The sequence below is a fragment of the Centroberyx affinis genome, unplaced genomic scaffold, assembly GCF_046629955.1.
Source record: "Centroberyx affinis isolate AG114_WGS23_722 - 3 ecotype Tasmania unplaced genomic scaffold, CSIRO-AGI_Caff_v1 ptg003755l_1, whole genome shotgun sequence".
Taxonomy (NCBI): Eukaryota; Metazoa; Chordata; class Actinopteri; order Beryciformes; family Berycidae; genus Centroberyx; species Centroberyx affinis.
Genome location: NW_027281632.1, coordinates 186636 through 203235, shown reverse-complemented (window position 1 = coordinate 203235; position 16600 = coordinate 186636). Strand labels below are relative to the sequence as shown.

Sequence of the window (16600 nt, the reverse complement as noted above, 5' to 3'; positions counted from 1 at the left end):
TATGTGTGTGTGTGTGTGTGTATTCTAGGGTTATAGCAGAAGGACTTTAAGGGCAGAAGGAGGGTGTGAGTGAGTGTGTTTCGGGGGTACAGAGGGGTGAGTGTGTTCGCAGGGTGGGTGGGGCAGCGTGAGGCTGTTGGTTTTGGGCTGGAGTCTTAAACAAATTGGCTAGTGCGCTGTGGGAACCGGAGACGCAGTCACAGGGGGAACGTCAGCGTGCTCCGTGTCAGATTCTCCAAATTTCTCCGATAGCTAATTATCTCCCAGAGAGACAGAGGAGAGTTTTGGAAAAAGCTTTTGTTGTCTTTCTCTTCTCTCTTCCCTCTTTTCTCTTCTCTCGCTGCACTCTCCTGGGCGGGCTCTGAAAAGTTTGGTCCCTCAGTAGGCCCTTACGCCATACACACACACACACACACACGCTCACACTTTTTTTCTGTCAGAGAAGTTTGTTTGCGTGTGTTTGGTCCCTTAGTAGCCCCCGTAGCCACACAAACACACACACACACAATTTTGTTCGCTCCATAGCCCTCTGCTCATTTGCATCTCACACACTGTAACTAGCCAAACAGGGAGGCAGGTACAGTAGTGACATGTCAGAAAAAGAGATCGGTATGAATAAACAAATCATGTTCGCTTATTAGTGCCCGCAACGTTTCAGTCAGCTGGAAAACTCCCTTGTCATACGTTCACTTGACTTCAGGTTGACATGTTGTATTGCTGTCGCTGCCTTGTCAGTGTAGCCAGCAGTTCTTTCTCTCCTGCCGTGCGATCGCGGTCTATACCGCCTTGTTGTGGAGGCCCATGCATCTCTAACATCTGGGAGCAGAGATTAAAAGCCATTCTCTCTGTGGGTGTCAGCTGCGGTGCGGTGAGATGAAAGGCCCGCGTTGCTCGGCGTCGGCCTGTATCGTCGCAGAGCGGCCCGTGTCACCAGGCGCCGGGCCTGTAATGCGAATGCGATGACAGGAGAGCCGTCAGGTCCTTTCTGAGAGCACCAGCTGCAGGTGCAGGGGAGCGCCGGTTCAGTGTTTGCTGGCTCGACATGCGGCACTGTTGCTGGGCTTGTACAGAACAGGTGTTTGATCCCGGAGTAGTTTGTCTTCCCTCCACCTCGTTCTGCCTCTGTTTTCTCCTTCTTCATCTCTCTCTTTCACTTTCTTCCCCCTCCTCTCTCTCTTTGTTTCTTGTTTCTCTTAACCCTGTCTCTCTTTATTTCTGTCTGTCTCTTCTCAGTTTATCCCCACCACCGCCCAACCGTCTCCCTTCCTCCCTCTCATCTCCACAGTCCACTTCCAGAGAGAGATTCCGATCTCGCTGACGCAAACTAAAAAGGGGACGGACACTGTAAGACCCCCAGATCCCTGGCCAAGAGAGCCACCCGTTTCTCACGAGAAACGCTCACTAAGGCCTTTTTTTTTTTTCTCTGGCTTTTTTTTTTCTTTCCCTCTCCTCTTTCATTGAGTCCGTCTTTCTTCAGATGTTCTCTCTCTCTCTCTCTTGATCTCCTCTACCTGTTTTTTGTCTCCTTCGCTGCTCACCTGCAGCCCGAGTGTGAGAATGTGCCCTTTGAGAAGTTATCTTTAGGGCGACAAATGTCATCGCAACACTTTCGCTAACCTTTTATTGGCAATTATGCATACAAAAGGCTGTTGATACCAAGACGGGTTAGATTAGGTTGCAATACAGAGGGCTTTCTTTTTTCATTTTGATTAATAACAAGGTTATTTCATGTCATGTTTTCCTGTTGGTGAGAGGTTGGTGATAGACACTTGCCAGCTCTGTGTTGAGTGTGTTTGTTAATACCATGTGTGACATGGTTAGGCTGCCCCTGGTGGCCACACTGAGAACAGCACCCTCAACATCCACAGCAACCTTGCCCCAAACAACACAACCCAGTGAGACATTCGCACTGATGGTTGCGGAGTGGAAAAAGGCATAAAAATCCAAAGTCAAAGGGAAAATGGCTGTTAAAGTAAAACATGGAGGGATTATACTTTGGGAACGGGCACGCCTTCTAGAAATGAGCTTTGGCTGACAGAGCGGTCCTGCATTACCATCTCAGAGCTATTTACGAGAGCGATTACTCTGATTATTATTTCAACAATACCCTGCAATTCTCTTTCATGGGCTGCCAGCATGGGCTGGGGTAGGAAGGGCTTGCCAACACCGACGGTCTGGGAATTTCTCAAGGAACTCCATGGGAGGGGAGAGAGGAAGGAGGAGGGAGGGAAAGAGAGATGCAGCGGTAAAAAAAAAGAGAAAGGTGACACACTTCAAAAGGGCTCATGTCCTTCTGAAGGGTCACTGGTTGCAGTCCTCTTAACATGTTTTTGTCCTCTCTCTCTCTCCCTCTGCAGCCCCCACGGAGCCTTTGCTGTGCAAATTTGCCGACGGAGGGCAGAAGAAACGCCAGAGCCAGAGCAAGTATCCCCAGAACGGGAGGCCGTGGCACAGAGAAGGCGAGGTAAGATGCCACACCCATGCAGCTGCCATCCGCACTCCACATGTCCTACAAGCAGTCAGCTGAATTTATACAACATATAACAAGTCTTGGTCCAAAATAAAATAATCCTCAATTGAAAAATATAGACATTAAAACAAAGTAAGCTACTTTTTGAGGATAGTAGCTAGCTTACTTTCTTGGCTGACAATGTGACACCTTTACCAGACTGGCCCTATAACTAGTTATGCAAATCAAACTTTTTGTAATGTTCAGGTTTTAAATTCTACAACCTTTTCAAAACCAATTAGATAAACTCAAAAACTGCATAGCTGTCAACCTAAAAATAGAAATAGTGAAAACACAGTTTTCACTTGACAACACCAAAATGCCACATGAACTCAGTTGATTTTTTAAATATACATGTATACCATAAATTCTCAGTAATAACGTTTTAAAACTGTATTCCTTTGTTTATTCAACACATATTAATTCACATAACCAGGGGAACCAGACATGGCGAAAACAACCCCCCCAAAAAAGTCAGTTAACGCCGTTAAACGCAGCCCTTTCCATTCCTGCATGGTGACGTTCATAGCAAGGCCTTTACCTCTGAGGTAATGGCATTTCTAATAACGGGCCTCCCTGCTCACAAGGCCCCTTGAGAAGTTGGCTCCAACATCTGGCTTTATGTAAACCATCGCAGCCTGTCATTTTTATTTACTCTAAGGTATGGAGCTGTTAAAAAAGAAAAAAATGGCTGAGGTATCGATCAAACTGCCCCCGGATGTATAGGCGCTGTCAGGTAAATTGCATCTCAAGGCAAACGCCTCACTGAACACGTATATTCCCGTCATTCATCAAAATGCTGGGAAACCTGAAATTGGATACAGCGCTATGGTAACGTATTCATCAGCAACATGTGAAGACACATAGAAGGTTAAAGTCTGCTCATGGGCTACCTACCAGCTATACCAGGAAGGACAGATAGAGGAGTTTTTCAGCCTGGACTATATAGAAGAGAATAAATGTAAGCACATGTGCAAGGAGACACACACACACACACACACACACACACACACACACACATTCAGTGGGGTTGACAGTTGTGCTGAAACGGCAAGGTAGGGGAGAGAGAGATGAAATGTTTGTCCTTCAGAAAACACATGCTCTCTGTGTGTCTGTGTGTGTGTTGAGGTGGGGGGCTGTAGGTGGGGGGGTAAGTGTGTGTGTGTGTGTGTGTGTGTGTGTGTGTGTGTGTGTGTGTGTGCGTGTGTGTGTGCGTGTGTGTCTGTCTATCACGTGTTCAGCAGCCCTAACACCTATAAGCCAGTGAAGCGTGTTTAACCTAAATCACATTGCTACATCCCCTCACAGCCCCACACATTGACAGGGTCAGCTCAGTTGACTTGAGGTAAGGCGAGACAAGTGTGTATGTATTTGTGTGTGTGTGTGTGTGTACTTCAACTTGATGGGAGAAATAAGAATAAAAGCAAAATCCTCCATTGTCTCTTTCAGTCCTTTTGCCTCTATTTATCCTTCGCCCCCTCTGTCCTCCACCTTTTACACACTGCCATTGGCCTGAGCTTAAAACAACTGCTTCCCACATGTCTCTCACACACACACACAACTACAAAAACACGCATAGATATACACACACAAGCTATTAACATGATTTGTGTTTTTATCTTTGTGAAAAGGCAACTTAAATCAGATGCTATCCGTCAGAAAGTGGTACCGCACACACACACACACACACACACGAAGGCTAACAGTGTGATTTGTGTTTTTGTCTTGGTGGATGCGTGCTCCATGGCCTCAGAGAGAGAAACCCAACATCTCTCCTCTGTATCCCCCCTCTCCTTCCCTCCATCAGGCCCCCTCCCTCCTGCCATGCTTCACATTACCCAGTGTAAAGGCATGAAGGCATGACTGAGAGGCCGAGGTTTAAGTGCTCAAGTTCAAGGGAGCGTGTGTGTGTGTGTGTCTGCATGTGTATGTGCGTGGTTTGCCTGTGTGTGTGTGTGTGTGTGTGTTATTTGTTTTGCTATCTTTGTGGGAACCAGTTTGAGTTTTACACCTTCAGAGTCAGGTCATTTTAGCCGGCCTCACTCAAAGAGGCTAGACTTGGATTTAGGATACAGGCTAGAATTAGGATTAGGTTTAGGTTAGGACAGTGGTTCTCAACCTGGGTGTTGGGCCACAAAATAATTTTGGGGGGTTGCGAGATGATTGATGGGATAGGAAAAAAACCTTAACCTTAATCTTAAAATAACTTTCTACTCAAATCTCTATGAACACAAATTCATTATCAAGTCTATTTTTTCAGATTTTTCTCTAATCTTTGCTTTGTTGTAATAGTTCAGCCTCTTGGCCTCCTCTGACATTTGATAATTAATTCAATAAAACAACATCATTCTTTGTTTGAACTGATCACCACTCTGCATATGCTCACCTGTAACTGGCGTGAGTAGGCATCGCTTCATTTTAAAGGGTCAGGAGCCATAAAAGGGTTGAGAACCACTGCCATGTCCCTCTCCCTCCTTCCCTCCACTCTTCCTCTCGCTCTTTTTCCCTCTCATTCTCTCTCTCCATCTCTTGTTTTCACCCTCATTCTCTAGTTCTCATTTTGTCTTTCCCTCTGGCGGAGATAGGGGATATAGGGAATGAATCGAGTCAGTGGAAGGTCTTCACAAGTATAGTAAGACAACGTGTGTGTGTGTGTGTGTGTGTGTGTGTGTGTGTGTGTGTGTGTGTGTGTGTGTGTGCGTCCATGTGGTCATTGATCAGCTCTACAGGCAGGGCAGGGGGAGATGGGAGATAGGCATCACATGTTAGTCTGTTTATCAGCTGAGAGGCCATTCCTCACCGCCGCCCCCCTGGCAGGCAGATGAAGGGGAGCGCCAGCCCACGCCATTTATTACTCTCTCCCTTCCTCCGTGTCTCTCTCCCTCCTTCCCTCCACTCTTTCTCTCGCTCTTTTTCCCTCTCGTTCTCTCCCTCATTCTCTAGTTCTCATTTTGTCTTTCCCTCTCTCTCTCCCGCTCTCTCCTCATGTTTGAAGTCAGCCCAGATCCCACAGCAACATATGGAGAAAGAGAGAGAGAAGGGGAGAGAGAGGGAGAGTGACTCATTTAGAGAGAGAGAGAGGAGCACACTGCATGATCAGTCAGAAGTTACAAGGGGTTGAGTGCTGCAGGGTGGTTGGTGGTGAGGATTGAGAAATATGTGACAGATTTTCTTGTAAACTACCCAGAGTGGGAGTCATGAAAGTGTTCCCTCTCGCCGTCTCATGCTGACAACATATTAGTCACCGCTTTTTTATTTTTTTTCTGCACACACACACACACACACACACACACACACACACACAACACATACATACACACACACCCACACACACACAGACACGCACACAAGCGCGTCTTTAAAGCTCCATGGGTGCTCATTCTCCACTCTCTCACTCTCTTTCTCACTTCCTCGCTCCCTTTCACCAACACACACTCCTACACACAAAAACTTTCAAAGTCACACTTCTCAAGCACCTACTCTGGGGGAATGAGTGTAGATGAAAAAAAACATCCGGCTCTCCACTCTGTGTGAAAGCCTGACAGATGTCCGTGTGTGTGTGTATGTGTGTGTGAGTTGCTGTGTGTCTGTGTGCGTGTGTGTGTGTGTGTGTGTATAGGGAGGGAGAAAAAGAGAGAGTGTCTGTGTATGGAGGGCGAAATACAAGGAGGGAGTGGGTCAGTGTGTGTGTGTGTGTGTGTGTGTGTGTGTGTGTGTGTGTGTGTGTGTGTGTGTGTGTGAGGACACAGAGACGATGGCTTGGCTCGGCTTTCCTGTATAAGAACAGTACAGCACAGGTGTCCTTTACAGCTGCGTAATAGGCTGTCCTCACCCGACCCTCTTCAGCGGGATCCGTGTGTCACACAGACACATGTATGCACACACACACACACACACACACACACAGACACAGATGCAGACACACTCAGACAAATGCATGCAAAAAATACTCACATTTTCCCCCGGAAATGTGCCTATTTTTTTTTATTTTTACCGTTGTTGCTCAGAATCTCACACTCAGTGTCAATTCAGTTCAATTCAAAAGGTGCTTTACTGGCGTGGTAAAATGCATTTACATTGACAAAGCATGAGGAAGACAATATACATTTATACTGTATATAACCTGTCTTACAAAGAAGACAGATGAACAGGCATTGATGCAAAAAGATTCTGCACAACTTGTAATAAGCTTGAATTGACGATTGACTAAAAAGAGACATCAACTGAATCTCCAGTGCTTGTTTTTTAGCAAGCTGTTATGAATTTGACTGCCGTTACACCACATTTTGGCAATTCTCCAAGGAGGCATGGTAATTTTTGGGTTGTGATCTTGCTTTCGAATTCCTGATATATTTGGATAATCCTTGGGAAGAAATTCTATCTTAAATGATTGTATTTAGCGCGTGAGGAGAGGAAGTGTAATTCCGTTTCCACCTCGTTTAGCAGGCAGAATGAACATAACCAGTCCTTCCTTGGAAGCCGTGTCCGTCTGTGGCAGCCAAGCCATGTTCACTGAGTCTGTACATAGTCAGGGTTTTTCTTAGTTTTGGATCGGACACTGCGGTTGGAGAATTTCTCCATCTCACCAAAAGACCCACGGACTTCCAGTCAAAAGTTTGGACGCACCACATTTTTCTTAGTTTTTACTATTTTCCACATTTTAGATTAATAGTAAAGATATCAGAACTATGAAATAACACAAATGGAATTTGGCAGTGACCAAAAAAGTGTTAAACAAATCAAAAGTCACTATTTATATTTGTCTAAGAAACACATTTCAAGCATTTAAGCATAAGCCTTTAGATCAAAATGGCTTTAAGAGAATGAAAAACATAGTACATTCAATCAGGTGTGTCCATACTTTTGACTGGTAGTGTACACGTGCATGCGAACACACACACACACACATATACAAACACTCTTTCTCTTCCGTTCCCCTGTTGCGGAAGAGCCAAAAGCCGACTGCATCAGTAATCAGTCATTGGCCATGCAGGATCCCCGGCCGGGAGATTCTCTGCTGTGGAATTCATCAGCACATGGAACCAAGGGCAGCACTTAGGGGAGTTATCAGCCTCACCAGACAGCTGGCCATGTCTGCCACGGCTATTAGCGCGCACGTGAACACAAACACACTCGCATGCGCACAAACATGCGGAGAGACACGACACACGCGCACACACAATACAGGCATGCGGCGAGACTCACACATGATCAAACATGTGGAGAGAAGAGAGGGCATAAATACACACGCAGAGACCCCTTACACACACACATGGACCCACAGAGAGGGACCGATGCTGCTCCCTTCATCAGGCCTTTACAGCCCAGAAAAAGCCCTTTATTTACTAGCTGTACAAATGCTTAGCTGTGCCACGGTCTATCACACTGCGTTGTGAATTGCTTACAACTGTCTAGGCCGGTGCTTCTCAACATGGGGCAAATTGATGAATTATCGAACTTCACCATTATTTCATTTACAAGAGGTTAACACAATTAGAGAATGTAGATTTTGATCATAGGTTCACTGTTATCTCTCTACCTACTATACAGTCGTGGAATTCTGGACAAAATTGTATCTAACAATATTCTTAGATTTGAGTCCGAGAGACAAAATCTCATCAAATGGGGGTCTGTGGGCCTAATGTGGACTAAATTAGGGGGTCCTTGATATGAAAAAGGTTGAGGGCTATACACACAGAAACACACACACACGCTGGAGTATGCAGTGGATACACATAGTGTTGAGTTACATATGGTAATGTGTATGGATAAACATCCTCACACATGTCGAAGCATACCAAGGTGGTCGTATTCATCACTTGTGCACAAAATACTTTAGCAGACGCATTGCACACAGTCCAAACCACAGGTGCATACACACACACACACACACACAGGCCCACACATACTTGCATGCACACGTGGCTACACAGACCCCAGACTCACGCAAACATACACACAGTCACACATGCACACACAAATTGGTACAAAAACAAAGGCCTACCGCCACACACACACACACACACACACACACACACACACACTCACTTCCACACATCCCCAGTGTCGCAGTGGGCTTATTCATCCGGTGTAGATTCCCTGTTTTTGCTCACTCTCGTGGGTCTGGTCCAGGCTCACTGATCCCCCTGCTCCTCTGAGCCTCTATTCCCTTAACAGGATAGCTCACTCTAGGTAGCCCTCTGGAGGAACAAGGGGGGAAGAGTGGTACAGAAAAAGAGGGGAGGAGGGGTAGATAAAGAGACAGAGAGAGAGAGAGAGAGGGGCAGGGGGTGAAAGAGAAAAGTGTAAGGAACGAGAGGAAGAGAAGAGAGGATGATGGAGAAAGAAAGGAGAGACAGCAAAGTGAGAGAGAGAGAGAGAGGAATGGGCGAGAAAGAGAGAGTGTGTATGCTGATGAAATCTGCCGTCCTCAGCAGCCTCCCTTTAAAAGAAATCGGATTAGCTCTCCTCCGGGAGAGAACCTTCAGGAATGCAGATGACGGATTGCGGTGTGCAGGTTTCTCTCCTGGAGCATAGGAGGGCCTCACATAAACATACACACATACACACATACACACACACAAAAACACACAAGCACACACACACTGTCAGCAGACAAAGAACTCAGTTTTCTGCTCAGTCCCTTTCTTTTCCAAAGGGCACTTCTTCATTTCCTCTCATTCATAAAAACATGATTGTACGTGATTGAAATGCAAAGAAATGCCCTCGATACTAATCCGCTATGTCCTATTGACTGTGCTTTGTCCCACATTGGCTTGTCTCTTGTCACTTTTTCCATTTTGAAATGAGTTGATTTTGATTTAATTAATTTTGGACAAAAAGAATCAGGAGGATCAAAATCACTTCATTTACAAAGTACAATAAAGTTACGAGAAATTGTCTGGGTGACATTGGTGCAGGAACACATCGACAGAAGTGGCATTGTGAAAACACCACAAGGTACAAAGAAGTGTAAATGTTAAAGAGGATAAGACAAGAAAGATTAAAGGAGCACTTACATCCAATATGGTTGCCAAAGTAACTAACCCTAACTAAATTTTTATTGTATTTTTTGTCCCATCTGATTCAACCAACCTAACTTGTGATTAATCCTGTATGTTTGTTGTTTTCTTGTGTTTCAGACTGGCATGGCGCTAACATACGATCCCGCTGCAATGCAGAACGGGTAAGAGTCTGGTGGTCGATCCATCCTTGGCACCATCTAATACACTCATCTATTGGCCCATAGGACCCGAGTCAATACTACTGTCATACATGTAGATTAATGTACTGTCTGCACTTTGTTACTCTTTGATTAAGGAAATCTATATGGGCTTCAAAGATCAGTTTTCGTAGGTGGGGTGAGGGATGAGGGAGGGGAAAGGGGAGTTGAGGCAGCTAGTGTGTGTGTGTGTGTGTGTGTGTGTGTGTGTGTGTTTGTACAAGTACATATTTGTGTTCCTGTGTTCCTGTGTCTTTATGTCATGACTAAGTGGTGCAGTGGAAATAAATGACCCGGCGACGTGTTTTATTTTTCCCCACAGTACTGAGACAGGAAGGAGAGCATTGAGGCTCCCCTCTCTCTCCCTCTGGCCTCAGGAAGCGTCTCTCTCTCCCCGCTTCCCTGCTTCCTAAACCACTTATCCCCCAGTGACTCGGAGTCAATCTCACCCAAAACTGGATGAATAACGTCACTCATTACACACAGCTCGCCTTGTAAAAGCCTGCTTTGCTGCAAATCTGCCAAATTATAATCCTGCGGTTATTTGTGTTAAGGAATAGAACCGCTAAGAAAGGGATGATTCGCTCATCCTACGTTCTACCTGAAGTTTATCTAGGCGTACTGTCGCTCCACGTACAGGGAATGGCATGAATTAACTAACAAAGAATATGGAAGTGTATAGTTAACTTTATTCAAATGTAAATGCAAATTGGAAAATGAAAATGCAATCGAATTGAAAATGGAAACAGACATGCCATTTCACATTTTGTCTGAGAATGTGCATACTAGTACATGGAAATTCAAATGCAAATTGGGTTAGTGAATTTAAAATTTCATTATAATGCAAATTATGCATATATAATGCATATATATGCAATTTATGGTTGCATTTTCATTTTCTGATTAGCATTAATATTTGAATAAAGATAATTATATGCTTTCATGAGAGAACAGCAAAGAGAGAAAGGTTGGAAGATGAAATCCGGCCTGAAAGGGCCGCAGCACCATATGTTTTCCCAGCATCATCCAAACATGTGAATTCTATTTCAAAGTAGATTTTCACAATATAATGTAATGCGCAACATAAAGAGCTGATGCTGTATGTTGAAATTGAAAGTTGAGTCGTCAAGCCCAGTACATTACTCCTCTAATATCTCAGCCCAGTAATATGATCCTCAGCGCAGGTGACAGAGACTAGTGGACATTCCACTTAGCCTCCCAGGGGATCGCACTGACATTCGGGTTGCTATAAACCTTCAGCAATGAGATAAAGTACCGTAGCCGACCACCTCGCTTCTCAACGGCTCAACTCAACCCTTGGCAATAGGCTTCTTTAAATGCATTGAGTTTTCTCCAAGCTCCCTTGATATTGGAGTCAGCGTGCTACCTAAGCCAGCCAGCACGGTACAGTGTAACCTTAATACTTGAAGCTGGGGGGAAAAAAATACAGACAACCTCCTATTTTATATGATGACAAAGCTCAATTTGATGTGATAAAACCTGACTTTTCAATTGAGAATGCTATAAGACGCTTCATGAAACTTTTATGCGGCCAGCGAAACACAATATATAGCCAAGTGTGTGATTTGAGCAAGCTATGAGATAAAACCACTGTGTGTGTGTGTGTGTGTGTGTGTGTGTGTGTGTGTTCAGGATCCAGGAACATAGGGTAGTGTATAGACAGAGAAATCTCTATCACAAGGCTGTATAGACAAAGTCTCAGTTAACACCCCATTGCTATACTGAAGTAATGTGGTTTGGTGATGTATACATTATGCTGTATTATGCCATAAAGTAGGAATTACTGACTATATTGACATATTTTTATTAGAAATTCATTACTTAAAATACATACTGTATATACTTAAGACTTTCAGACAAAAAAAATGCACATTGTTGCTAAACTATTTAGACAAAATATTTTTAAAACCCCTAATATATACATACATATATTAAATATAGGCTATATACATATTTATTATTTTATTTTTTAGATTTAGATATTATATTATTTCTAATAATTTTTTCTTCTTATGGTAGATGTATCATATATTGATCTGTTCCTTGTCCCTTGTTCTTGTTCATTTTTCATGTTTAACCAATTTTTGTCAATAAAATGGAGGGGAAAAGATAAAAACAAAGTAGAAATTTCTGACTAATCTGTCATTTAGAAACATTTTATAGAAATGCTTATTATGATTTTGACAGGCTGATTGTGCTGTATGGACACAGAGTCTGACGGCCTGTTTTCCTCTCTCTGTTCTCTGTCTATTATACCTTCTCCATTCCTCTTTCTTCCCTACCTTTTTTCTTTTCTCCACCCTCCTCTCCTCGTTTTTTCTCTTTCTTTCCTCCCTTTCTTCCCTTTCCCTCTCCTTTCTCAGGTTCTACTCCTCGCCTTACAGCATCGCCACCAACCGCATGATCGCACAGACCTCCATCACGCCCTTCATCGCTGCTTCCCCCGTTTCCACATATCAGGTGGGCCATAATGCACTGCATCATGGGAGATAGCCGTCTGTGTGTGCCCGTGTGTGTGTGGCAGGAGGGTTTGCTTTGTGTGGGGGGATGGAAGAGAGGGGGCGGGCTGAAAAAACAGCATGGGGTTCTCTCATCGTTTCTTCGCTGCTCCAGCTGTGCTCGATGACATCTGTTTCGTTGGCGGCAAACACAACAGGCATCAGAAAACGTGCAACGAAAAAAAAGGATTAAAAAAAAAAAGGCTGACAGGGGAAGAAAAAAAGAAAATCACCCATCAAGAATGAAAGTGTCTAGGAAAAACAAACATTTTCCTCCCTCCCAGTTCCCTGACCTCTTTTGTGCTCTCTCAGCTGCTAACGCAATGAAGGGGGCTTTTTTTTTTTTTTTTACTTACTTCCACACTATCACTTCTTCCAAAGTGAATTTCCACACTCCTCATGGCTGTGATCCGTGGAATAATGAAACAGAACAGAACAGGAACGTGAAAATTGGCTGTGTGCGATGTCAGGAGCGTTAGCCTTTTTCCGTCAACACACATTTCACGCAGCGCCCGTCGCCGATTCTAAACATCGAGAGGCGCCGCCACTCTGCCCTTTCCCTCCGACGCCACCGTTTAACATCGGTTCTGTTTGGTATGCAGAGAAAGAGAGAGGGGGGATAGCGAGCGAGAGAGAAGAGATGAGGGATAGATGGGAGGACGGAGACGGAGAGAAAGATAGAACTAGGGAGAAGAGGATGGGTGGTGGTGTTAGCTGAGGTGTGTGTGTGTGTGTGTGTGTGTGTGTGTGTGTGTGTGTGTGTGTGTGTGTGTGTGTGTGTGTGTGTGTGTGGGGTGTTGCTGAAGGTTGCCGTGCCCGTCTTTGAGGCACGCTTGATTAAAACTCTGGTCCAGTACCTGGGGTGGAGGGGGTAGAGGAGGGAGGAGGAGGGAGAAAAGTGGGCCAGGGCGCGTCTCTAATCCGCTCTCGGAAGGCTTCCCAAATTGATTTATCAAAAACAATGGCCAGGCTTTTGAGGAATATTAATCCTCACAGTTTCAATATCGGGCAGCTCTGCCGCCGCTTCCTGTAATATTGCCCTTCAGCCAGTCACGGCGGGAAGGTGAGTCCTTCATCTTCTGTTCAAGTACAAAGAGACGGAGGAAAAAGAAAAAGAGAAGACAAGCCGGGCCGCCATACACGCCAGACAAAAGGAATCGCTTCCTTTTATGATGGAAACAATTTCCTTTGTTATGAAAAGACTCAAGACTCATAGAAATTATATTACATTCCTCCTTTTAGGTTTATGTTCAGCGGATATATTTGAGCTACTGTTCCGATAGTATTGATTTATCAAATGTGGAAATGACCCATGCCAACAGCAGCGTTCTGGTGTTCCTTTAAGACTGGCTCCAGTAAGCTTGAATGGTAATTGGCTTTGTGTTCTGGAAAAAGCCCTTTGATGATCCACATGACAGTAGCCAGTCCAGACCAGATCACTACCAAGATCTCAGCTGGTCCCTCCAGCCAGCCGCGGCCTGGTTATAACCCGGCCTGCTTTGCATCACTAGCTGAGTGTTCACTCTTTTTTCTGGCAGGCTGGCTCATTGGCTGACTTGACTGTGTGGCTGGCTGGTTGGATGTTTGGCTGTTGACTGTCTGGCTGTTTGGCTTGACGGCTGATTGGATGGATGGCCAGCTGGCTGACTGAGTGTGCGGCTGGTTGACTGGCTCGGTGTCTGACTGTTTTCCTGACTGACTGGCTTTTTGGCTTATTGGCTGGTGGGCTGTTTTAAATGGAAGCACGAGCTCACAAGTTCAGCCAGAGGTGGAGAGCTCCTCAGGTCATGAACACTGTGCTGTTACCTGCCTGCAAAATGACAACTGACCAACTGTTAGAATGATAAGCCAGCCCAAAGCCTCTCTATGAAAAGCCGCTTTATAAATGTGTTGGGATGCCAATATCTGGGCTGGCCTCTTCTACTAACCAGTACAGGCAGTGTTTATGTCACTGGGGAAATGCTAAAGATAAGCGATTAAGAATGAGCTTTCCCGCTCTCTATCTGTCTATCTACTGTTTTGCTGTGGAGAACAAACACGGCCATGCATAAACAAACAGACTTGGCTTCATGTTATAGAATACCAAGCCTGTTTAGGTAGGGATCCAAATCATGGGTTTGGATTGGCTCAGAGGATTGGTTGCTCTCATAGAAGATTATTCTGTGTTTGTCTTTGTTTAATCTAATCATTTTACCAGGATCAATGGCCAGCCTGTGTGTTTGTCTGCTACAAGCTGTCTAATTCCCCTTTCCAGCAAATCTAAAAGCTCTGTTTGTTCATCCATTCCTTCTATCTCTTGATCATTCTCTCTGTCACTGTTTCTCCATCTCTGTCTTTCTCACTCTTTGTCTGTAAATACACATATCTTTGTCTATTTTTTCTTCTCCTTTCTCTGTTAATGGCATGGATAATATTATGCTGAATAACCCTCACGAGGCCATAGAGAAGAAGGGTCTGTTTCTTTTCTAATTTATTGGCTCTTTGCTCAAGTCATACTGCTAGTAATAATGGAGAAACAGGAGAAGGATGGCCCATTCCAATCTCTTTGTAATTCTTTGGCAAAACTTAATCTGTGTTTGGTTTAGCCAATCTGGTGCATAAGAACCAATGCAATAGTTCTACAAAACCCCCAAACTCAATGAGTATTTGAACATATTAAATATTTGAACATATTAGGCTTGCATGTTATGCAAGTGTTCACTGCTTTATACTGAATCCTGCTTGGATCTGACAAAGACAGGAAGATTTATTTTGACAGCAACATTTTATATTTTGTTTTTTTTGTTTTTTTTTGTTTTGTTTTTTTCACAGGTCCAGAGTACGTCATGGATGCCTCATCAACAATACGTTATGCAACCTACAGTAAGTACTCTACCATTCACCTGCAATAGCAGCCGACTCTTAGTTAAATAGCCATGGTTTGCCTGCACTCTCTCTGTAGTGTTTGGCCAGCGTTGTTGAAGGGTTTTAGGAGGGAATCATTAAAAGAACCTTTTTTAAGCCCTTGCTGAAAAATGTTTTACAACATGGAAGAGTTTTTTTTATATCTATATATATTTAGAGCCATATGAATGATTGGAAAAATAGACTGTCTGGAAAAATGTTTTAGACACACATTCTTCCTCTGCTGCAGGTCAATTGTCAAACCAACTCTATTGCATACGTGCACGTGCACGTGCACACGCACACATATCCATGGGTGCAAACACACACACACACTCTCTCATACACAGGTATAAACACAAACACACACACACACGGACACACACACACACACGGACACACACACACACACACACACACACACACACATAACCACATACAAACTTCTGATAGCTAAATGATTAGACCACTTCTGTCCTGCAATTACCATACAGACTTCTATAAAAGCATATTATCTCATTCTGATAACCACATGCTTCCATCTTCCCTAAGCATACAAACACATTTTGTTTTATTTTTTGGTTTGGAGTTTATGGGTCTTGGATGAGCCAGGCAGTGATTCAGCATCATTTACCAGACCAGACCGGAGCACAATACAGAGAGGCTGCAGACTGTTGCTCTGGGTTACCAGGCTAGACAGCAGACACGGAAAATATTAATATTAATTAGATTCGGTACACCAACAACGCTGTCTGCCACAGTACGACTGAGGTAGTCACATTGCATCCAACAGCATTCAGTTGTCCTGGTTGAAGAGTGCAGTACATTAATTTACTCAGAGTCCAGAACATTGTTTTTCTAGGTCAACCAGAGTCTCGTAGTCTGCAAAGAATATACTAATACATACTAATGAGTAATTTAATCTTTCCTCCATTGGTAAAATCATATTAGAAACTTGTTTCCAATGCAACTCAAATTGTTTCAAGAATCGTATTTCAACAATGAATTGGAAAAGTGGTAAAGAGATCAGCCAAGGGTTTTTTTTTTTTCTGGAGATAGGTCACATTTTCTGGTTTAGAACTGACATCACTACCATAGATTAAAGTTCATTTGGGCATAAAAACTCAAACAATTCCTCTGTGGGTCCACATGGTTTGTTTCCCACTCATTGTCTAGAGACCACAGAATACCGGGTATAATTTTTTAAATTGAGCGGTATTCCAATTTAAAAATATATTGGGCAGGAAAGTTGTTGACATCTCCCAATGAATAACAAGTTCTGTTTCTTAGAGTCTGGTGTCTTTGTATAAACGGTAGTGCATGCATAGACTAGGTAGCCATGTTGAAATACTGTTGGACTTGTTAGTGTGTTGGTGAAAACTTTGCAGCCAGGGGCTTCTGCATTAGTAAAGGTGTGAGAGATGGTGGTTTTAGAGCCTCTAATAGGTTTGAGCTTTTATATTCAAT

General features: G+C 43.9%; 1 protein-coding gene across 1 annotated transcript in view; it reads left to right on the top strand.

Moving 5' to 3' along the window:
• Window positions 1–2136: 2136 nt before the first annotated feature.
• LOC139662310 (RNA-binding motif, single-stranded-interacting protein 3-like) overlaps window positions 2137–16600 on the top strand; it is a 38756-nt gene continuing 24292 nt past the window's right edge. The window contains exons 1-5 of the mRNA XM_071540968.1: window positions 2137–2146; window positions 2358–2464; window positions 9652–9695; window positions 12116–12212; window positions 15062–15112. Of these exons, the coding sequence (XP_071397069.1) occupies window positions 2137–2146; window positions 2358–2464; window positions 9652–9695; window positions 12116–12212; window positions 15062–15112 (309 nt within the window). The remainder of the gene's footprint in view (window positions 2147–2357; window positions 2465–9651; window positions 9696–12115; window positions 12213–15061; window positions 15113–16600) is intronic.